The sequence below is a fragment of the Lycium barbarum genome, chromosome 12, assembly GCF_019175385.1.
Source record: "Lycium barbarum isolate Lr01 chromosome 12, ASM1917538v2, whole genome shotgun sequence".
Lineage (NCBI taxonomy): Eukaryota > Viridiplantae > Streptophyta > Magnoliopsida > Solanales > Solanaceae > Lycium > Lycium barbarum.
In genome coordinates, this window is record NC_083348.1 from 44268516 (window position 1) to 44293051 (window position 24536).

The 24536-nt window shown below is 36.1% G+C and overlaps 4 protein-coding genes across 5 annotated transcripts in view; 3 read left to right on the plus strand and 1 right to left on the minus strand.

Moving 5' to 3' along the window:
* The first annotated feature begins 3903 nt into the window (after positions 1–3903).
* The window catches only part of LOC132624928 (pterin-4-alpha-carbinolamine dehydratase 2, mitochondrial), a 50775-nt gene continuing 30142 nt past the window's right edge, over positions 3904–24536 (plus strand). The window contains exon 1 of the mRNA XM_060339695.1: positions 3904–3954. Coding sequence (XP_060195678.1) covers positions 3925–3954 — 30 coding nt within the window. The 5' untranslated portion in view covers positions 3904–3924. The remainder of the gene's footprint in view (positions 3955–24536) is intronic.
* On the plus strand, positions 16187–18441 carry LOC132623570 (uncharacterized). Of its 2 annotated transcripts, none has more exons than XM_060338350.1 (2): positions 16187–16594; positions 17665–18441. In XM_060338350.1, exon 2 carries the CDS (start codon positions 17702–17704, stop codon positions 18362–18364), a length of 663 nt encoding a protein of 220 aa, XP_060194333.1. In that variant the 5' UTR covers positions 16187–16594; positions 17665–17701; the 3' UTR covers positions 18365–18441. The 2 variants fall into 2 exon arrangements, with proteins under 2 accessions (XP_060194333.1, XP_060194332.1); XM_060338349.1 differs by having other exon boundaries at positions 17697–18441.
* Positions 18506–20763, plus strand: LOC132623571 (uncharacterized). Its single transcript, XM_060338351.1, has 3 exons — positions 18506–19040; positions 19143–19753; positions 20185–20763. The coding sequence occupies exons 1-3, from the start codon at positions 18560–18562 to the stop codon at positions 20623–20625; spliced, it is 1533 nt and encodes a 510-aa protein (XP_060194334.1). The 5' UTR covers positions 18506–18559; the 3' UTR covers positions 20626–20763.
* LOC132621894 (uncharacterized) lies at positions 21464–23461 on the minus strand. The gene is made up of 4 exons (XM_060336365.1): positions 22631–23461; positions 22240–22538; positions 21875–22105; positions 21464–21686 (listed from the first exon to the last, which is right to left on the minus strand). Exons 1-4 carry the CDS (start codon positions 22799–22801, stop codon positions 21464–21466), a joined length of 924 nt encoding a protein of 307 aa, XP_060192348.1. The 5' UTR covers positions 22802–23461.

Sequence of the window (24536 nt, forward strand, 5' to 3'; positions counted from 1 at the left end):
TTCCCTTTTGATGGCTATCACTCCAGCCAATTCTAATTTCATCCCCTCAATCATTTTATCAGGAACAGATTGTAATGGCTCAAAGGAAGCAAGGAATGGCATCTCCAACTTCCGTACTGTCGGGACAAGCCACGGGTGCACAACCTACAACAAAAAAGTAGATATATTAAAATGGTCCTAAATCATGAAATGGAACAGATAACTAGGTTGTTGCAACAGGTGTCATACTTGTTGGACATTGTCCAACAGATTAGTAACTTGTTGCAACAGGTGTCATACTTATCCAACAGATTAGTAACTTGTTGGACATTATCCAACAGATGACCAAGTTGTTTATTCTATATATATATGTCTTAAGGCTTACCTCTTCCAAAGGAGGGTTAAAAAGATCAACACTCAATCTTGTGTTGCTCTTTGCAGTCAGCCATCTAAGCATTCTTGGAAAAGACACTTCTGAAGGGTAGTCCTTCACTTGTTGTCGGAGGTGAGGAATGGCTTCAAATGCCCAAGCCTAGAAAAGAAGATACCATCAAAATCAGAATGATGATATAAATACAAAAAGTACAAGAAATTGACATTGCAAATGCTTTACCATAAAAGCCCAAGGGAAGCCATATAAATTGACTGTCTTCACTGTTGGCTTAAGCTCTTTCGATAAATAGTCAACAGTCAACTTGAAGCTTTCCCGGCCCCATCCATGGTTGTTGAATGCCTCATAGTCCTCCGCAAGTTTAAGCAAACCAAGTGGTATGTTCAAACTTGTATCTTTTGCCATAAGAACACAGTGCACAAACCAAACTAAACACAAGGACTGCTTATGCTTTTTTGACATGGTTTTGGACTGCAAATCTACAAGCAGCTTATCTCCTTTGTAGCTTTTTCCAACTAACTCCACCAAACCAGTTTCATTTTTATCCTTTCCACCCTTTCCTACTTTCTTGGCTTCTTTGGCTGTCTTGGTAGTCCGGGCTGGCTTATTCAATACAACAGTAGGAAGCTCACAAGGATGACATCTAAGGCCAGTAACTATGGCAAACTCTTTCAAGCCAAAGCACACCGGCATGCCACAGTAATTAATCCAAATCTCATCCTTTGCATCCGAAAGAATTCTACGCTTCATAAGCCCATATACCATTTTCATTTGAAACTGTGCACCGGTCTCTTCAGGCAGATCCAAATACACCCCAAAACAGCTTTTCCTAAAGAAATCCTCCAACCCCTGCTTTTTAAGAATTAGCCTAAACATATCAAAGTTCTTGCCCATGCCTGATTTGACCGTAAGATCAACGGTCAAATCATTATTTTCATTCAATGGCATCCTCACGGCATACTTGTCAATACTGAAAACCTTGACGACCTCAGCAATGGAAGGTCTGTTATGATCTATGTCCAATCTACTAGAAGATTCTGCAATTAAATTGGCATTCACACTATTTCTCTTCTTTGTTCTTAATTCATCTATGAACATCGACAATTGAACTGTATTTTCGGAAGCATTGCCCTTTTCATCATCTTCATCCAATCCATCTACTCCATCAGCAGTTTCTTCAGCTTCTAATTCTTCTTCACTTTGTTCATTTGTATCTACTGTTTCTTGGCTCTGTACTTCCTCTCTTTCTGAGGATTGATTGTCAGTTTGGCTGTCTCTGTCCTCTATATTTGCTGATTCAACAATAGATTTTGCTAAATCAGCAAGATTCTCTAATGATGATTACACTCTAGCTTTTTTATTATCTTTATGACCCTCAGTTGATTTCTCAACTTTTCTTTTGGCTGGAGACATTTTATCTACACACAGGAGAAAAAAAAGAAGATTCAACTGATTAGTGCATCATTCAAAGTAAACAGATAATAACAAGTGCAACATTTGATCAAACAAAATACAACAAGTAACAGAATTCCCCAACAATTGAAGAATTTGTTGCAACAAATGATGTAACTGTTGCAACAAGTGAATAGGTTGTTGCAACAGATTTGTAGTTGTTGCAACAAGTTATACACTTGTTGCAACAACTATACAATATGTTGCAACAACTATAAATCTGTTGGACATCTTCTACAAACAAAACCAAAGGACTGAAGCTAAGTCCAACAGATTTGTAGTTGTTGCAACATATGGTATACTTGTTGCAACAAGTGTATAACTTGTTGCAACAACTATAAATTTGTTGGACATCTTCTACAAACAGAACCAAAGGACTGAAGCTAAGTCCAACAGATTTGTAGTTGTTGCAACATATGGTATACTTGTTGCAACAAGTGTATAACTTGTTGCAACAACTATAAATCTGTTGGACATCTTCTACAAACAGAACCAAAGACTGAAGCTATGTCCAACACATTTGTAGTTGTTGCAACATATTGTATACTTGTTGAAACAAGTGTATAACTTGTTGCAACAACTATAAATCTGTTGGATATCTTCTACAAAACAGAACCAAAAAACTGAAGCTTTGTCCAACACATTTGTAGTTGTTGCCACATATTGTATACTTGTTGCAACAAGTGTATAACTTGTTGCAACAACTAAAAATCTGTTGGATATCTTCTACAAACAGAACCAAAAAACTGAAGCTATGTCCAACAGATTTGTAGTTGTTGTAACATATTATCTACTTGTTGGCACAAGTGTAGAAATCGTTGCAATTACTAAAAATTTGTTGGACATAGCTTCCATAAACAGAACCAGATAAATACTAGGACAAGAACAAAAAAACTATCTATTGGATATCCACTCCTAAACCCTGAACCATACCAGGACAACAACAGAAAAAAACTATTTATTTCACTATAAACACACAACAACAACAACAACAACAACAACAACAAAAACAACAATAACAACAATAACAACAACAAGATGGATTTTATCCAAGCTTTTCCTAAACACCTAACCAAACCAAAACAACAAGCATCTACTTCCAAGACAACAGCCAAATCGTCTACACAATCATACAATTTAAACAAAATACACCAAATGTATGTGCAATAATTGTTTATCCTTTCTTTTCCTAAACCATACCATAACAGGACAACACCAACACCAACACCAACATCAACACCAACATCAACAGCAACACCAACACCAACACCAACACTAACACCAACACCAACAACAGTATTTCACTACAAATACACTAAATAGAGGTTTTTAAAGCAAGCAACCTCAGCAACTGTCTGTAACTGTCAAACAAGTGCTGAAGTTGCTGCAGCAACTTACCCATCTGTTCGAAAAAGTCAACAAGATTGCAAGCCATTTTTTCGAAATCTTAAGGAGAACAACAACAAAAACATCACAAAAAATCATAATTTGAGAATAATGTACGCTATTTACAAACGCAAAAACCCCAACAAGTCAAACAAATACCCTAAATAAGGGTTTCTCGAACAAGGAACAACAAAATAAAAAACATTGAAGACAAACCCATGTTCTTCTTCTTCTTTTTCTACAACCAAAATCATCAATTTCTACGAAATAACTTTTGGAACAAGTGAAACAAAAACTTTACCTAGATAAAAGAAGAAGCAGCAACAGCGGCACCTATAGACGAGGGTGAAGAAGAAGATGACAAGAAAAGAGGAGAGATGAGAGACGTCCAAGTGAAGGAGATTAACTGTTTGCTTGGGAGTTTTGATTTTGAAATATGAACGAAGTGCGAGGGAGTTGTGGAGAGGAACGGTTTGGGAAGTTTTGATTATTGGGTGGGTGTTTTAGTATAATGGGTGGGTGTTTTTGGTTTTTTTATAGTTTGTAAAAGATTAAGAAGTTTTAAAAATTACATTTTGGACCCCAATCTTCTTAATCCCAAATTTAATTGGGTTTTGATATGGGGTGGGCCCTACACGTCACCTTTAGTAATTTCAAGACTTTTTAGTCACCTAGAGTTAATTCTTCGGGGTTTCCCAGTTGAGCAGGACGTGTCGATGATTCGGACGCTTCAATCTCGTCTCTCAGTAACTCAGAAGATTTAACTTATGGTGACAAAAAAGTCTCATAATTAGAAATGGTGACAAGTTTGACCAGCCAAGTTCAAACTTGTCTTAAAAATGTGATTAACTAAAATTGGGACTGAATTATAATATTTAAAACTTATAATCTTTTACAAAATACACAAAAACCCATACACATTATACAAAAACTTCTTCCAACCCACACACATTATACAAAAACTCCTTCCAACCCACTTCCCCCACGACCCCAACTACTTCATTTTATTTCAAAAACAAAAAAAAACAGTTCTTCTCTTCAGTTCATCTCTATCTCTCTCTCTCTCTCCGTTGCTGCTGTAAAAAAACAGCGACCGGTGACCACCATTGTTGTTGCTCGTTCCTCTCTGTCCATTGCTGCTGTTGCTGCTCATTTTTCTCTCTCTCCATTGTTGTTGCTTATTTATTCATTCTCAGGTAAACTTTTTTTTTCACTTAGTTCAAAAGTTAGGGTTTTGAAATCAGAGTGTGAAAATGATGATTTTGGTTAGAGAAGATGAAGAAGAGCATGGGTTTTTCTTGAATGTTGTTTGTTTTGTTGTAGTTTCGTGTATTTGTTGCACTTGTTGGGGTTTGTGAGTTTGTAAATAGTGGTTGTGGTTGTGAAATTATGATTTTTGGTGCTGTTTTTATTTTTTTTCTCCTTGTTATTTCGAAAAAAAAAGGCTTGCAATTTTGTTGATGTTTTCCAACAACTGAGGTTACCTGTTGCAGCAAATTCAGCACTTGTCTGACAGTTGCAAACATCTGCTGAGGTTGCATTGTTTTGGTGTATTTTGTTTAAGTTGTGAGTGAGATTTGTGATGGTTGTGTATTTGTAGTGAAATATAGATGTTTTGGGGTTAAATTTAGATGTTTTTGCTATTGTTGTTGCTGTTGCAGCAAATTCAGCACTTCTTTGACAGTTGCAAACATCTGCTGAGGTTGCATGGTTAAAAAAATCCTATTTGGTGTATTTTGTTTAAGTTGTGAGTGAGATTTGTGATGGTTGTGTGTTTGTAGTGAAATATAGATGTTTTGTAGTTAAATTTAGATGTTTTTGCTGTTGTTGTTGCTGTCATGCTATGGTTTAGGAAAATTTTTGATTTTATCCAACAGCTGCTGGATAAAATCAAAACAATTGTTGAGGTTTTTGCAGCAACTGAAGCAGTTGTTGTAGCATATTAACAAGCTGTTGTAAAAAATCAAAACAGTTGCTAAGCTGTTACAACTGTTTTTCTATTTCCAACAGATTAAGATTTTGCTGCAACAAGTAATAAGTTGTTGCAACAGCTTCGTATTTTGTTGCAACATATTATTAATCTGTTGCAACAACTGATTACTTGTTGCAACATATTCTTTTTCCCTTTTTACTTTGAATGTTGCACTAACCAATTAAAACTGTTTTTCTATCTCCTGTGTGTAGATAAAATGGCTCCAGTTAAAAGAAAAGGAGAGAAACCAACTAAGGGAGAAAGTAGTAAAAGAGCTAAGGTGCAAACACCATTAGATAAACTTGTGACTACTATTTGTCAATCAACAAATGAGGAAAGAGTTAGTGAAACTGGGGCTTCAGAAAGAGAGGAAACCCAGGAAACCTCTGTTGGGCGTGAAGAAGAAAGTGATAAAAAAGAACAAAGTGAAGAAACTAGAGAAGAAAGTGAAAAAGATGATGAAAAATCTACTGAAGGAGATGAAGAAAATGAAGAAAATGCTGAAGGAGATGAAGAAGAAGGAGATGAAAAAGAAGTAAGTGAAGAAGAAGGAGATGAAGGGGACGAAGGAGCTGAAGGGGATGAAGGAGGTGAAGAAGATGCAGAAACTGAAAATGGTAATGAAGAAGAAGAAGAAGAAGAAGAAGAAGAAGAAGAAGAAGAAGAAGAAGAAGAAGAAGAAGAAGAAGAAGAAGAAGAAGAAGAAGAAGAAGAAGAAGAAGAAGAAGAATCAACAGATCAGATCTTGGCTGAGTTAAGAAGAAAAAGGAAACATAATGTGGATGCCAATCTTGTTGAGTCTTCTAGTATTGCCACAGATCCCAATAGACCTTCGATTGAGGAGGTCGTCAAGAGTTTCAGTATTGAAAAGTACGGCGTGACGATGCCGCTGAATGGAAATAAGGATTTGTCTGGTGATTTTGTGGTTAGATCAACCATGGGCAAGGGCTTTGACACCTTCAGGGGCATTCTCCGGCAGCAGGGGTTGGAGAATTTCTTTAGGGCTAGCTGCTTTGGGCTCTATTTAGATTTGCCTGAAGATACCAGTGCCCGATTTCAAATGACAATGGTTTCTGAGCTTTTGAAGCGTAAGATTATTTGTGATAGAAAGGATGAGATTTGGATCAATTACTGTGGCATGCCGGTTTTCTTTGGCATGAAGGAGTTTGCCATAGTTACCGGATTGAGATGTTATCCTTGTGAGCCTCTTCCTACTGTTGTATTAACCAAGCCAGCCCGGACGCCCAAGGCAGACAAGAAAGCAAAGGGTTCCAAAGCTAAGAATAATGTCTCTTTGGTAAACTTAGTGGGAAAAAGCTACACTCAAAAGAAATTATTGCAAGACTTGGAGTCCAACATTTTCTCAAAAAATCACAAGGAGGCACTGTGCTTAGTTTGGTTTGTGCATAGTGTTCTTTGGGCAAGAGACGTAAACTACAACATACCACTTGGATTGATTAAACTTGTTGAGGACTATGATGCCTTCAACAACTATGCCTGGGGTTTTCAAAGCTTTAGCTTGACTATTGAATATTTGATGAAGGATTTGAAGCCAACGGGGAAGACACAAAACCTATATGGCTTCCCTTGGGCTTTCATGGTAAATTTTCTTTAATGTTTTACCCTTTTTTTTATTTATTTCAATCACTATTTTGATTTTTGATGGCATCTTTTTTTTCTAGGCTTGGGCATTTGAAGCCATTCCTCACCTCAGGCATCAAGTCAAGGAATACTCCAAAGAAGTTTCCTATCCAAGAATTCTTAGATGGCTCACTGCCAGGAACAACACAAAATTGAGTGTTAACCTTTTCAACCCCCCTAAGGAAGCATTAAGCATTAGAACACAACAAATGACTAGGTGTTGCAACAGCTTTTATAATCTGCTACAACAACACATTCATCTGTTGCAACAAGTTATGCATCTGTTGGACAATGTCCAACAGATAATTAACCTGTTGCAACAAGTTACCCAACAGATGAATCTGTTATAACATGCAACTAGTTTTTTACAACAGATGAGTAACTTGCTGAAACAAGTTACCCATCTGTTGGAAAATGTCCAACAGATGATAAACCTGCTGCAACAAGTTGACAATCTGTTGGACAATTTCCAACAAGTACCACAGCTGTTGCAACATATCACTTTATTTACTAATTTGATAACTTCTAAATCTGTTACAATAAGTTTTTACAACAAGTACAATAATTTGTTGTACAATATCCAACAGATGAGCAACCTGCTGCAACAAGTTACCCATCTGTTGGAAATTTTCCAACAGATGAGATACCTGCTGCAACAAGTTACCTATCTGTTGGACATTGCCCAACAGATGTGTAACCTTTTGCAACAACCTGTTAACTTGTTTTAAATAGGTTTTGCTTTTTATAATTTAGCACCATTATGATATATCTACTTTTTTGTTGTAGGTTGCGAACCCATGGCTTGTCCCAATAATAAGAGAGTTGGAGATGCCATGCCTTGTCACCTTTGTGCCCATAGAATCTGTGCCTGACAGACTGATTGATGGGTTCAAAGGGGAATTGGCTGGAATGACAGCCATCACTAGGGTTGATGATGTTGTAGCTGGTGGTGGTGGTCATGTTGTTGTTGGTGCTGGTGGTGATATTGTTGTTGATGCTATTGGTGGTGCTGATGCTGTTGGTGGTGGTGTTCAGCCTGTTGATGTTATTGTTGGTGGTGGTGGTGATGATGTCCCAGCAAGTATTGCTGGGGAAAAATTAAGAGATGATGATGCTAATATTGGTGGATTTACCCCAGTTCCTGGATTGAGTGATTTTTCCGGATTTGGTGGTAATTTTAGTAGTGGTGGATTGAGTGGTAGAAGATTTGTTGATGTTGGTGCCGGTACTTCTAAGGTGCCCTCATGTGCTTGTGAGTGCACCACTTGTAAGGACAAAATGGATAATTTGATTAGAAAGGTGGAGGAATTGGTGCAGGTCCAAGAAGCCACAAACACTTCTATGCAGAGGTTGATATCCAAGAGGGGTATCAAACCATCAAATAATCTTTCCTCGCCTTATACTCCTGTTCATGCTCGGAGGAGGGGCAAAGCAATTGCCAAGGCACTTGCATCAGTTAGATCAAGAAGATCTGTTGCTACTCCTAGTAGGTCAATTGAGACTCCTCTTCTTGATGTTGGGCCAAAAATGCTAAAAAAGGTGGACATTTTCAAGCCTGTACATGCTCAAAGAAAGAAAAAGGTTGAGACTGCAATCAAGTCCAAAAATAGTGGGAGAACCATGTACTCAATGCATGAATTTGGAGCAGCAGACTTCAAGGCTCTGACAAGCATGGAAATTTGGTGGGAGGATTGGGTAAGTTTCAACACTTGTATATATATATATATATATATATATATATATATATATATATCTAATTCAGTATGTTGTTGCAACAAGTAGATAATCTGTTGCAACAAGTTAACTAGCTGTTGCAACAAGTAGATAATCTGTTGCAAAAAGTTAACTAGCTGTTGCAACAAGTAGATAATCTGTTGCAACAAGTTAACGAGCTGTTGCAATAAGTAGATAATCTGTTGCAACAAGTCAACTAGCTGTTGCAACAAGTAGATAATTTGTTGCAACAAGTTAACTAGCTGTTGCAACAGTTCCTTTATTTTGTTGAATCTGCTGCACCAAGTTAACTAGTTGTTGCAACAAGTAGATAATCTGTTGATTCTGTTGCACCAAGTAACTAACTGTTTTACTACTTTTACTTTAGTATGTATATGAAGTCCTGCTTCTAATGCGTATGAGGCAAATCAATTTCCCCGAGTACTATGATTCCACTGACATAATCCTGGACCTTAACTTTTACAACAACATGTCCAAGAGATACGCAGAATTGACAAAAGAGAGTACATTTCCAAATGTCGTGTCTCTGAAGGTTAGACTTGCTGAATTCAAGTGGGATGATGATATGGTCGATTATTGTAGGGGTGTCAGACCCTACCCGGGAGGCTGCTCGTGGGCTGGTGCAAAGAGGGTTTTAACAGTGATGAATATTAATGCCACACATTTTGTCACTCTCGAGTTCATGATTGAAGAGGGAGTGGTAAATGTGTATGACTGCAACGTTCCTGTCTATGAAGAATCTGATTTCTTTTGTTTCATGGAGCCGGTAATGGAATTGTGGCCCAAGTTATTGCAACAGAGTGGAATGTTCGCACACTTGCCCGCAAAGTTACTCAATGAATCGTGGGAATTCAATAGGCTACAGAATCTCCCCCGCAATGTCACTGGTAAGGCATGTGGTTCGTGGTCAATTTCTTTTATGGAGGCTTTGCTTACCGGCACAACTGTGACAAAACTCGAAAGTCTAATCAGCGACAACTCTGTAGGGAGGATGCAATGGAGATGGGCATTAGGTGTCATTGAAAAGGTGTTGGAGCCCTAAGATAGGTTGATAAACAGTTCATTGATTTTGCGTTTTTTGGAGCCAAAATGTGGCCTGTTGAACAATTTAAGTATATATTAGGAGTTTTTCTTATGACATTATGTAATTTAAGTATATATTAGGTGTTCAGTACTTTTCTAAGGCATTTTGTTAAGTATATATTAGGTGTTCATTATTTAAGTTATGTTCAATACATTATGTTCAGTGGTTTCAGTAGTTTTAAACAAGTCACAAAATCTAATAGCTGTTGAAGAAGTTGCAACAACTGACCCATCTGTTGTAACAAGTTTTTAATATGTTGCAACGGATGAGTAAGTTGTTGCAACAAGTTTGTAATTTGTTGCAACAGATGGTTCAGTTGTTGCAACATATGGGTCAGTTGTTGCGACAAATCTAACTAATGTTGAAGAAGTTGCAACAAGTTGATAATCTGTTGCAACAAGTTTGTGATCTGTTGCAACAGATGAGTCAGTTGTTGCAACAAGATGTAAATTTGTTGCAACAGATGGTTCGGTTGTTGCAACATATGGGTCAGTTGTTGCGACAAATCTAACTGATGTTGAAGAAGTTGCAACAAGTTGATAATCTGTTGCAACAAGTTTGTGATTTGTTGCAACAAATGCGTCAGTTGTTGCAACAAGATGTAAATTTGTTGCAACAGATGGTTCAGTTGTTGCAACATATGGGTTAGTTGTTGCGATAAATCTAACTGTTGTTTTAGAAGTTGCAACAAGTTGATAATCTGTTGCAACAAGTTTGTGATCTGTTGCAACAAAGTTGTTGTAACAAATCTTTCAATTGTTGAAGAAATTGCAACAACTAACCCATCTGTTGCAACAAGTTTGTAATCCGTTGCAACAGATGGGTTAGTTGTTGCAACAAGTTACTAATATGTTGCAACAAGTGCATTATCTGTTGTAACGGATGAGTAACCAGTTTAAAAGCTTCACATTTAGTAAACAATAAGTATCATTGGTTTTCGTTGTTTACACCTAAATATGGGTGAATCAATTAGTTCTCATCAAATTATACCAACGATAGCTCGATTTGGGAAGTATACGCTTAGTTGATCATATGTCCTGACTCAGAATACCATCAAATTGGTTAGGAACATTTAGTAAACAATAAATATCATTGGATTTTCGTTGTTTACACCTAAATATGGGTAAATCAAGTAGTTCTCATCAAATTACACCAACGATCGCTCGATTTGGGAAGTATACGCTTAGTTGATCATATGTCCTGACTCAGAATACCATCAAATTGGTTAGGAACATTTAATAAACAATAAATATCATTGGATTTTCGTTGTTCACACCTAAATATGGGTAAATCAAGTAGTTCTCATCAAATTACACCAACGATCGCTCGATTTGGGAAGTATACGCTTAGTTGATCATATGTCCTAACTCAGGATACCATCAAATTGGTTAGGAACATTTAGTAAACAATAAATATCATTGGTTTTCGTTGTTTATACCTAAATATGGGTGAATCAAGTAGTTCTCATCAAATTACACCAACGATTGCTCGATTTGGGAAGTATACGCTTAGTTGATCATATGTCCTGACTCATAATACCATCAAATTGGTTAGGAACATTTAGTAAACAATAAATATCATTGGTTTTCGTTGTTTACACCTAAATAAGGGTGAATCAAGTGGTTCTCATCAAATTACACCAACAATCGCTCGATTTGGGAAGTATACGCTTAGAATTTCCCATCAAATCAATGAAATTACCGTCTAATCCATTAAGGATGTTAGTAGATAAATATATTGATCACTAAATATCATTGAATCCCTTTGTTTGACACTAAATATCATTGGTTCCCTCTGTTAATAACTAAACATATGTGACTTATATCCTAGTTGTTGCAGCAATTTCATGATCTGTTGTAGCAATTACATAATCTGCTGCAGCAATTGCATAATCTGTTGCAGCAATTACATAATCTGCTGCAACAATTGCATAATCTATTGCAGCAGTTGCATAACTTGTTGCAACAAGTACATTATCTGTTGCAGCAGTTGTTTAACCTGTTGCAACAAGTAAATAATCTGTTGCAGCAGGTAACATAGCCGTTGAACAAGTCATATCACTTGTTGGATGAAACAACTCATTCTATTTGTTGGATGAAACAAGATAAGGACTTTCTGCAACAACTCATTCCATTTGTTCTAAAAACTCAAAACACTATAGGAACTTACTGTAACAAGTCATGTCACTTGTTGGAAAACCAAGTTAGTTGCTGCAACAAGTACATAATCTGGTTGGCAAAATCCCAACAAGTTACACAGCTGTTGCAACAGAATTTTTACTTGGTGAAAACTGTTCAAAAATTGCAAAACCACAAAACATACATTGGTGATTTGAACAAGATCAACATATCATTTAAACTAATTTTACTAACAAAAATAGCATAAAAATGTCATAAAGTCCAATTTCACAAACACAAACAATAGTAATTATTATTACAAGACATTGCAAATTTAACAACTAGGGAACAATTCGGTTTGGTCATGTAGTTTTTTTATGGCCAGTTGTTTTGCATATGGAGCATTTGTTTTTCCTCGTTGCAAGTGATTCCCCGATTCCACGCCTCCTCTTTGTCCGTCTTCTTCCCGGTTTGCTCGGATCAACATGTGGAGGAGGTATTTCTCTCTCTAAAATCTCCATAGGAACTTCCCAAGATTCTTCAGAAGGCACAGGATTCATTTCTTTACAGTATGCAATTATGTAATTCTCCACCCTGTAATATGGAGATGAGTAGTCATAAATCCGCCTTCTAAAGTCTTCACCATATTGGACTCGAAGCGCTGCCATAGCATGTGGGCAAGGTATTTTGTCCAGGTCAAAAACTCTACAAGTACAAGATCTTCTTTGCAGATCGACTGTTGCAACTGAACCGTGGCCGATGACGCTGAACTTGTAGTTGGCAATTTGATGGGCCAATAACTTATTACCCAAGTTGACAAATTTTGATATTTTTTTTTCCATTAAGGGAACAAAGATGGTTGGTGAGTCGATGAACTCCATACGCCTCTCATGAAATTTCTCAGTAAACCTCCTTTTTATGGAATCAAATAGAGCAGTAATGGGAAATTCTCTTTCAACATTGAACATTGAGTTCACCGACTCAACAACGTTTGTCATCATAAAATCATACCTGACAAAACAAACATATTAGTGTTGGAACATGTGGCTGAGGCTCAGCTGTGTCAAAAATCACAACAAGTACAATATCTGCCACAACAAGTTACCTATTAGTTGCAGCAGATACGTAACTTGTTGGAAACATAAATGTGAAAATACCTATTTCCGGGGCAGAATGCCCTGCTCCATCTGTGGAATCCAGCACGTTCAAGATGTTTGGCGGCCCCAGGAACCAAATCTCTAATTTGATTGAAATGGTCATTGAAGACATCAATATTGTACGCTTTTGCTGCTTTATAAAATTGAGATACGACCGCCCCATTGTGAAAGGTGGTTCTCAGATTTTCCCCTAGGTGCCTCATGCAAAAACCATAATGACATGTACGGAAGACAATTGAAACTGCCTTTTTGATACTTGGATGTCTATCAGAAATTATGCACAACTCAGGGGTATCCTCTATATAGCTTCTCATTTGTTCAAAACAATATTTGTACGAAGCATCACACTCCTTGTCCACCACACAAAATGCCACTAGAAAAATATGATTCTCCGCATCTTGTGCAACTGCTGACAACAACACTCCTTCGTACTTGCTCCTCAAGAATGTCCCATCGACAGCTATGACTTTTTTCATTTGCGCAAAACCAAGCATCCAAGCCTTATAGGCTACAAAAAAGTACTTGAACTTTCCATTTTCATCAACCTTCAATGCTGTCTTACTTCCTGGATTTGCAGAACGAAGCATATAACGGTACGCATCAAGCACCGCATACCCGTGCTCATGTGTCCCCAAATCTGTATGGATTGATTGACTCATATCTTTTGTAGATGGGCCTTTACCGTAAGGGAACATATCTTTGAAGTATTCACCAATGACTTTCGCAGTAGCGTGTGGATTATGGCTCGTAATGTGCTCAGAACCACATGTGTGATGCTTTATGTAAGTTCTGATGCAAAATCTGTCAGAACTTAAAAGCTTTACAGCCCTAAGCCACCACTTGCACTCCGGATGAACACATCTGAAGCAATACACCGTACGCGAATTAATCACCTTCTTGATTCTAAAATCTTTCTTCAAGCAAGCAAGTTTCAACCAAGTGGCTAGTTCTTCCTTGTTCTTGAATGAAATTCCTTTGTAAAAACCTGTTTCATCATCTTGAACATGGCTAGATTGTATTGATTGTGTAGTGCCCAATGTATTGCTCGCAACTTCGGGTATAGGAATTGGGTCAGCCCCACTTCCATTATCTGGGATATCCACATCCACCCCATCTAATTCATCATTTAACACATCTTGTTGGTCTTGAGATAAATTGTGGTTCTCTACCGGGCTTCCAACAACGTATACCCTTAAAATGGGCCTAGCTACATCATTCAAATAAGCACGCAAACGAGCCTGATCAGTTATCTTAAATGGCAGGACCCTCTGATTTTCAAAAAAGCCGTGCATGTAAGTGATGGCAAGATCTTTTGGTTCACAAGTTAATTCGCAATAGGTGATGATTAGGTTCACAAAATCATCAAACATAACATCTCTTTGAACAGTCATCGCTATCGTCTCTAATGTGTCACTACCCTTCCATTGCCAAATATATCGATTGGTCTTCTCGATCCATTCACCACGGCAATCAACCCCTATTGTTATTGAGTCCCCCATTAGTGGTGTTCGAGGTACCTGAAGATATTTTGTTTAACAAAAAATTGGTCATGAGAGTACATACCAATCTATAACAAAATGAAACAGCTGCAGCAGTTGTTCCAACAGATTATTGACTTGTTGGAACAAGTAAACTACTTGTTGCAACAAGTAATAAAATTGTTGCAACAAGTCACTAATCTGTTGGAGTCAGCTTCAGTTTTTTGGGTTCTGTTTCAGACAAAAACTGAAGCTGACTCCAACAGATAGTTGAGTTGTTGCAACAAGCAGAACACCTGTTGCAACAACTATACAACTTGTTGCAGCAAGTCAATAATCTGTTGGAAGCAGCTTCAGCTTTTTGGGTTCTATTTCAGACAAAAACTGAAGCTGACTCCAACAGATAGTTGAATTGTTGCAACAAGCGGAACACCTGTTGCAACAACTATACAACTTGTTGCAGCAAGTCAATAATCTGTTGGAAGTAGCTTCAGTTTTTTAGGTTACGTTTCAGACAAAAATTGAAGTTGACTCCAAAAGATAGTTGAGTTGTTGCAACAAGTGGAACACCTGTTGCAACAACTATACAACTTGTTGCAGCAAGTCAATAATCTGTTGGAAGTAGCTTTAGTTTTTTAGGTTACGTTTCAGACAAAAATTGAAGCTCACTCCAACAGATAGTTGAGTTGTTGCAACAAGTGGAACACCTGTTGCAACAACTATACAACTTGTTGCAGCAAGTCAATAATCTGTTGGAAACGGCTTCAGTTTTTTGGGTTCTGTTTCAGACAAAAACTGAAGCTGACTCCAACAGATAGTTGAGTTGTTGCAACAAGTGGAACACCTGTTGCAACAACTATACAACTTGTTGCAGCAAGTCAATAATCTGTTGGAAGCGGCTTCAGTTTTTTGGGTTCTGTTTCAGACAAAAACTGAAGCTGACTCCAACAGATCGTTGAGTTGTTGCAACAAGTGGAATACCTGTTGCAACAACTCACGCAGTTGTTGCAGGTTATTTATTTAACAATTACAACAACTTCATAATCTGTTGTAGAAGTTGCAACAACCACATTATATGTTGCAACAACTACAACAACTACTGTAAGTTGTTGGAAAATCGGTAAATTTATACCCAGGTGAAAATTGAAATAAAACAGCATTGTTGTACTTACCAAATGAGCGGAAAACACTTATGAAGTAATTGCCAGTGCTACACCAACAAAATCCAGTCAAAAATTTGCAAAATCGGGTGGTCACAGTTTTTTCTTTCTTGAGCAACAATGGCGGACAAAGAAGAAGAAGAAGAAGGAAGCAAAACAATGGAATGAGTTATGAAGTAATTCCCAGTGCTACACGAATGAAATCCAGTAAAAAAAATTGCAAAATCAGGTGGTCTTGTTTTTTTCTTTCTTGAGCAAAATCCAGTCAAGAAGAAGAAGAAGAAGAAGAAGAAGAAGAAGAAGAAGAAGAAATGAGCAGCAGAATAAGAAGAAGAAGCAAGAAGAAGCAGCAAGAAGAAGAAGAAACGAAGCAAAACAAAAGAGCCAAAAATGGTGGAAACGGCGCAGACAAACAGAAAATTTGGCGCGTTTTTTTGGCTCTGTAGGATTTTTATGGGTTGGATCAAAGTGTTAAAAATAAAACTTGAGGCCAAAGTGTAAAAACTAAAGCTTGAGGTCAAAGTGTTAAAAATATAACTTTGGGGTGAGTCAAAACTCTCTAATCACTAATCCAAAGTTTATCACCTTTACTCAATTAAAAAAGACAATCTTACAGGAATAGCTACCATAAGATTTGATGTAACCAAATATAGCTACCATTCCAATATTACAGCTCGTAGCTAATATTATGGCAAAAAACATATTAATTTTGGTGTATTTGGAATTCTTCAAATACACGGATATGTGGCATGTAACGTGTATGATAAAAACAAATCCCTGGATATTAGGCACTAGTCATGCGTTTAATATGGAAAGGTGAAATTAAATATTTTACAATCTCTTCCAGCAAATTAGAATCCCATTAATCACACGTTTCTCCTTCTCTCTCTCCTTATTCTTCTTAGTAACGTAAAATCAATCTTCAAAAAAATTCAAAACACAGGGAACTCAAAAAACAGAGGTTTTGATGACACAAAAGCAAATTTGGAGAAAATATTTTACAAATCAAACTCACTGTACAAACTGTTGAAGTACCGCTTTTGGTGAGTTATGGTTTTGTGGAATTTGATTTTCGTTTTTATGTTTTATTATCTCTATTGTTATGTTTTTATATTTTAGGCAGTGATTTGTTCATCTCTATATGTAGTGCCGTCAGTTCATCAATGTGAAAAAAAAATACACAGACAGACGACTTCGTGTATTTTTTTTTTTGTGAATCGGAGATGATCTACATATTTGTTTGAATGTTTTGTTACAACTTTTTTTAAATGTTTTGTCAGCTTGTATTTGAACAAATGAAAACTGATTATCATTTCTGTGTTTTTTAACAAATGAAGAGCTGATTATCATTAATGTGTATTTGAACAAATGAAGAACTGATTTTCAGGTATTTGAACAATTTTGGGTATGTGCTGTTACACCCAGGTGTGTATTTGAACAAAGGAAGAACTGATTTTGACGTTTCTGAACACTGGTTTTGTATTTTTTGTTACAACTAACTGTGTATTTGAACAAATGAATAACTGATTTATTTGAATTTGAATACTTTTGGGTATGTGCTGTTACACCTAGGTGTCTATTTGAACAAAGGAACAACTGTTACAGCTTTGTTTGAATGTTTTGTGAGATTGTATTTGAACAAATGAAGAACTGATTTTCATGTATTTGATCACTTTTGGGTATGTGCTGTTACACCTAGGTGTGTATTTGAACAAAGGAAGAACTGATTTTCATGTATCTGAACACTGGTTTTGTATGTTTTTTTACAACTAACTGTGTATTTTGAACAAATGATGAACTGGTTTTCATGTATCTGAACACTGGTTTTATATGTTTTGTTACACCTAACTAACTGTGTATTTTGAACACCTTTTTGGTATGTTTTGTTACACCTAACTACATACAAGTAAATACATATAAAGATTTGAGTGTATGTGTATTGTCCTGACATATGTGTTAATGTATTTGAAGCACCAATGAACTGCGTGTCCAATAATACGCATATATTCAAATCTTTGTGTCATACTTTGTATATATTTTGTATGTGTTGATTTTATCCATTGTTAGTTGTTTTCTAGAATAATCCCATATTTTATTTCATAATGTATTTCAGGAATTTACCAAGCATATTGAATTCGGTTGCAGGAAAAATGTCGTATATCTCTTCGTTAATTAGACACTGTGGTACTTGGAATAATGAGAACTGTTATGTGAATTTTAAAATCGATGCTGTTGTTTTCAAGGAGTATTCAACATATATGGATTTGTTACAGACAATTGCAACACAGTTGAAGTTAGACACGTCCAGAACAGAAATATACATCAAATACATGGTGGAGGGTAGTAATATGCCGATGGAAATACACAATGATATGGGTGTCAGAGTTTACGTGGATTTGAAGAAAGAGAATAAACAGTTAGCAATGTATCCTTTGTGCATAACTTGTAATGATAAACGCCTTGACAACTGTGTATCTGATGAAAGTTGTATTCAAGGGGAGATTTTGCAACTTGGATACACAAGTCAGTTCGATTATATGAAAACAGTCGGGTGTGTAGACTTTGCGTCTTCAAGTTATATCAAGGATGTTGCTATATTTGAAAAAGACACCAATCTAATTATCGAAGACAAAAACCAAAAAGAGGTTGTTGTTGATCAAGTCTACAAGGACAAAAATACATTAAAGGCTGTGATGGCAAATTATGCAATTTCACATAGGTTTAATTTTCGTACGGAGAGGTCTAATGCAATAAGGTACGGTAAAAGGTCTTATAGTGTGTATAATGTTATGTATTTATATTGTATAAGTTGATTTATTCAAATATTTTGTTTTATCCGAAATTGTGCTATGTATTTAACTGTTCTATCATATTATATGCCTTTTATTGACTGATGTTTTTTTACTTAATTTATTTATGTTGATCTGTGTATTTGTAGCTACACACTTGTGCGTGTGTCCGAAGAATGTAATTGGAAATTCAGGGCATCAAGTGTTGGGAAATCAGAAATGTTCTTAGTCAGGGAGTTCCGTGACAAGCATACATGTCCGCTAAAGGATAAAGTGTATTCGCAACGGCATGCCACAAGTTGGTTAATAGGAGGGATTGTTAAACCCAAAGTAGCCAACCATAAGAGGAAATACACACCTAATGACATAGCGGATGATGTATTGAAGGACTTTGGCATGGATGTGTCTTACATGGTCGCTTGGCGGGCTAAAGAGAGGGCTATGAAGGACTTAATGGGTGAGCCAGCAGAATCATACAATAAGTTACCCAGATATCTATATATCATGGATAAAACATATCCTGGGTCGCATATACGAATGCGCAAGTCCCATGACAACGAGTTCCTTTATGTTTTTATAGCATTATATGCATTTATCAAGGGCTTTGAGTGTTGTAGACCCATTGTGGTAGTAGACGGGAGCCACCTTAAAACAGCATACAACGGCACATTCGTTTCAGCAAGCACACTAGACGGTGCAGGTAAGCCAAAAACACATATATATTATGAAAATGAAATATTGTATTTATTAAATTTATAAATACATACTAATTTCTTTTGTTTAAACGCAACTGAATGTGCAGGCAATATACTTCCCTTAGCATATGGTGTGATAGATTCTGAGAATGACAAGTCTTGGACGTGGTTCTTTGAGCGGTTCAGAGAAGCCTATGGAGTTAGAGAGAATATGTGTATCGTATCCGATAGGCATGAAAGCATAAACAAAGCTGTATGTCTAACTTATCCAAATGTTCCGCATTACGCGTGCATATGGAATTTGTGGGGTAACGTATGTAAGAATTACAAGAAGAGTAAAGATGTATTGAGTCCAGTGTTTTATGCAATGGCAAAGGCATACACACAGGATGAATTTGATGAGTTGATGGCGAAGGTTGTTAAGGCAGATATTCGGGTGGCAGAGTATTTGGATTTAGCTGGAAGAGAAAAGTGGGCTAGAGTGTATGCATCTGTTAACCGAGGGTGGACCATGACTTCGAACATAGCAGAGTGTATCAATCGTCACCTTGTAGCGGCAAGAGAACTGCCTATATTTGATTTTCTTGAAGAAGTTAGGAAGATGTATGGTAGATGGAATTACACTAACCGGAGGAGCGGTACATACACGTTCACAACACTCTCTAAGAAGTTCCAGGAGAAGCTATCAATAAATGAGTATCTATGTTTACGTATGACGGTACGTTTAAATTAAATTCATTTAAAATATACTTTAATGACCTGCAGTTATCGTTAGCTGCGTGTGATTTATTTGGCTGTATTTGGATGCTCAAATTTTTTCATCGTATCTGTTCTATTATTCTGTAATTGTCGGTTGCAGGTTTGTCATGTATTTGATATGTTTTGGCTGTATTAGTCAGGTTCTATTTGTATATGTGTGCAAGCTATTCTTTATTTTTTTTCTTTAATTTATTACACATCCTATACTTTAAATACAATGTTAATGTAGCCTGCATCAAATGTTGAAATCTTAAGGTTGATTTGTCTTTGTTATTTTTAAAGTTCAAGCATGTTTGAGGATGTATTTGTATGTATTTGTGTAAAAGCATATTGATGTATTTGTATTTATTTTACTGCATACTCAACAAATACAACTAATGACTTTTGTAGGTGGAACCATCAATCGAATATGTGTACACAGTCCATGATGGAGGAAGGTGTTTTGTTGTTTGCTTGAAAAACAAAACTTGCAGTTGTCGTATGTTTCAAATAGATGAAATTCCTTGCCCACATGCTTGGGCTGTATTAAAAAAGAAAAATCTAAAAGCTGATGATTATTGCTCAGAATTGTTCAAACCGGAGACTGTGGTGAAAACATATGATATACCTGTGGATCCTCTCCCTGACGAGCGTGAATGGAAGATTCCCACATACATCTTGGAGGATGTAGTTTTGCCACCAAGATACAAGAGACCGCCCGGTAGGCCGAAGTTGAAGCGTGATAAGCCGTTAAGGGAATTGCTTATTGGTAAAAAAAGACATGCTTGCAGCACTTGTGGACAGCTGGGACACAATAGACGTTCATGTAGTTTTGAGCCTCGGAAGAAGTGATTTTTTTTTTATTATTTATTTATAGCCATTTGCATTTGTTATTAAAAATACGTTGTTGTTTTTTTGCGATATTCGAATAAAGGTAGTTAGTTTAAATAGATTACTTAGTTCCGAATAATATAACTTACATGAAATACACACTGTGAATGATGACATATGTTCATAATCCAACATAAGATATAAAAATACACATATATCTCGTGTATTGTTATATATTTAAATGCAATAACATCTTGATATGTTCATAAGAAAAAACTGCACATGTATTTATCTATGTTGGAAAACTGTGTATTTGGATAAACTTAAAATATATTAAAAAATGCTCAACTTGATGGAATACATAGTGTGAATGATATAACAAAATGTGGTAATTTGAAACTTGAGTGTATTTGGATATACTTAAAATATATTTAAAAAATCTCAACTTGATGTAATACACAGTGTGAATGATATAACAAAATGTGTTAATTACAAACTTGAATCCCACTAGATTGTTAGTTGGTAATCCAACGTATGATAAACTGCACATGTATGTTGTGTATTTGTATATATTTGAATGCAGTAACAACTTGGTAAGTTCATAATCCAACATAGATAAAACTGCAAAACATATATTGTGTGTTTGGTCAGCTGTGTATTTGAAAATAGACAAATATACTCAAATTACTCAACTTGATGTATTTTAAATGCAGTCATAATAGCTGAATATTGGTAAATTAAAAATTGAGTGACACCAAATTGTAAAATACTTCTAAAACCAAAAAATGTGTGCCAAACTAGGTTCACTTAAAACTAATCACAAATCCGGTATTGATCTAAAGTTATAAATCAGTACTAATCAAACATCGATTGCATCAACAGATGTGTAATCTATGGCTGGCCTAATTGGTCTTGGTGGCACCTCATTATCGCTCTCAGCGTCGTCCACTACCTTTCGTTCTGCGTAGTCCCATAGGAGTGCACCATATCTAATACGCATCATGTTTGCATCAATTGTAGCTGGAACCACTCCACCCGAGCTCAAATACTCAGCAAATAATTCCACGTAAACACCACAATCCCTGGAAAAAGGATGTATGAGAAAAATTAAGAATACTGTACACTTTGATGAGGTAAAAAAATATTTATTAATAAGTACAAATACATATGTGCACATATGTATTTGAAAAGTGTTTGAGCTTGATTTTTAGTTTATCAATTGTTAGAAAATACATAAATACTTTAAAAAAAAAATACATGAACAACTTACATGCTGCCACTGGCCTGCTGAGGCAGATTTTCCGCATAGACTACTTCAAGACTATCATTTTGTGCCTTATCCGCATAAGCCGGGTTTTTGACCAAATCTATGCTTTTTTGGTCTACGAAGAATCCACCAATATGTAGGAAATGTGGTAGAAGTGTAGCAAGTTTCTGTACTTCATCCCTAACAACTGCATTATGCCCTGCTGCTTGATACGAGTCATACACGTAAAGACGCCTGTCCATAAAAAATAAGGATACCCAAAGACACAAAAATACGTGCTTAGAAAAAAGGTATCAAAATATTCCTTCAAAATACAGCGAACACTTATCTTAACAAAATATATATATATATATATTATATTAAATTACCTGTCCTTGAATGAAAGCACAACCAATATCCAGTGATTTTGTTCTTGTATGTTGATTGAAATCAACACATTGTCAACCGTATGCCACGGGACATTTGCAAGAATCCTGTGCCCCTTCACGTACTCGCATAACACTTGCTCTTCGTTGGCCACATTGGTTTGAGTTTCAAGATTGTGATAGGCGCTATAGACAACATCAACCTTCTGCCTGAATACACAGTCCACCGTGGTGAATTTGTAATTGATCCTATTGTCATACTTGCCTTTCTTTCGAAAGTAGTAGAAAATGACGTCAATGTGCTACAATCATAAAAATACAGTAGTTAAAAACACAAAAAAAAATACATGAACTATTTAAAAATAACTAAGTGTATAGTTCAGCTATATTGCACCTCATCATTCCATAGTTGGCAAGGCATTGATAAAAGGTAGAACCAATTTTTATCGGTGACAGTTGTGATGCCAAAATTGTACTCGACCCCATGCTCAAAAACTGCCATCTTCTTTTTGTAATGGTCTTCCTTATAGTTTCTATAAAAGAAAAATACATAAATACTCATCATCCATTATGTTTTGGGAGTATCTTGTTGTAGCTTCTGTGCAATATGAAAAACTGTTTGAAAAAACAAAATCCTCAAAAATTGTTTTCATCTCAAAAACACATACACATACAGAGACAAATGAAAATGGTATGTGTGAAAAAATAATAAATATGACAGTATAACACACATACAGAAAGATACATACACATAGAGCGAGACAAAAATAAAGCAGTATGTATGCCAAAAAAAATCAGTATGTATGCCAAACAAAAAATCAAGTTGAACATGAATGCAAAAAAAAAAAAAAAAAAAATAGAACAGGTCAAAAAAGATATACTAGTAAGTCTTACAAAGAACAAGATGACCAAAAAAAACAAAGAAAACTTATGTTATGATATCTCGAAAACACATACACATACACAGAGACAAAGAAAGGGGTGTGTATAGCAAAAACAAAAACAAGATGACCGGTATTGATAAAAAGAACAAAATGACCAAAAAAACAAAATCTGTACTTGTGGATAAAAACACATACTTGTTATCGTGCCTAACAAGTAATCCGTGACGAAGCCACACACGGTATTGATCAAGAAGTTGTACATCAAGTGGACCGGTAATGGGATCTTGCTCAAATGGGAATTTTTTGTCAAAAATAGACACATGGATCTTCGACGAACTGCTTCCTGTGTAATGCATAATGAAGAAATAACATATGTTTACATAAATACGTGAAAAACGTTAATAAATGTGAATAAAATACATACCTGAAGCTGAACCAAAATCTGTCATGTATGGTGAACTCTTGTATCTACTGGGACGAGTGGCTCGAGACATTGATGGATGCAAAATCACTTGTTTTCCAGGAGTCTGGCTTGGTAAAAACTCGTCAGGCAACAACCACTGAGATAGAGGTTTTGCGTCCGTAACTGCAATATAGGGCTTCTCAGATACAATATGATCAATGTGTTCCCCGACATCTTGTTCTTTAACTGATTGTGTAGCTATGTCTGAGGCAGCTATATCAGCTAGGACCTGTGCTATCATGCCCTGATTGAACAAAAAGGTACATTTTTTAAAGTCGCTTGTATTTTTCGTACACTAAAACATTTGATAAAATCCATATAACGTACCTCACTATTGTTCGATGAATCATCTTGTCGAGTGGCATCAGATTCATGGTTTCCTTCATCTTTATCTTTCTGTGATACATCACAAGGGAACTGGGATGAGCTCTTAGGTTCTCCTGAAAGATCACCTCCGTCATTAATCTCTTCAGTCGAAGCTTTTAGTGTATCCCCACTCTCGTTGCAATGACCGACTCCAATATCTGGCACATCTCCCTGTCCTGTCTCCACTCCCTTAAAGATATTTTATAAAAAAGATAAAATACATGAATCAGTTAATTCAAATAAAACCAAATGAATCGATAAAACCCGAACATTGTAACTGAAATATACCAAAATACATCACAATAAAAAAATAGTATAACAAGTTATGTGCCCAAATAAACAGTAACCCAATTAAAAACAAAAATTCTATAAATACATGCTCACCGATATTTAATCGTAACTGTGTACGTTCATGATACTTGTAACTATGTATTTGACCAAAAATGAAGAACTGATTTTCATGTATTGTTACACTTTTTTTTTAATGTTTTGTTACACATATTTTGCACAGAATTGTACGTTCATGCTACCCGTAACTTTGTATTTGAACAAATGAATAACTGATTGTTATGTATTTGAACTCTTTT

Coding starts and splice junctions, on each gene's coding strand:
- LOC132623570 (XM_060338350.1), top strand. CDS start 17,702: ATGTCGTATATCTCTTCGTTAATTAGACACTGTGGTACTTGGAATAAT.
- LOC132623571 (XM_060338351.1), top strand. CDS start 18,560: ATGTTCTTAGTCAGGGAGTTCCGTGACAAGCATACATGTCCGCTAAAG. Junction 19,041..19,142: donor AAGCACACTAGACGGTGCAG/GTAAGCCAAAAA, acceptor CTGAATGTGCAG/GCAATATACTTCCCTTAGCA. Junction 19,754..20,184: donor ATCTATGTTTACGTATGACG/GTACGTTTAAAT, acceptor TGACTTTTGTAG/GTGGAACCATCAATCGAATA.
- LOC132621894 (XM_060336365.1), bottom strand. CDS start 22,801: ATGATGAGTATTTATGTATTTTTCTTTTATAGAAACTATAAGGAAGAC. Junction 22,539..22,630: donor GCCAACTATGGAATGATGAG/GTGCAATATAGC, acceptor TTATGATTGTAG/CACATTGACGTCATTTTCTA. Junction 22,106..22,239: donor GTGCTTTCATTCAAGGACAG/GTAATTTAATAT, acceptor TTTTATGGACAG/GCGTCTTTACGTGTATGACT.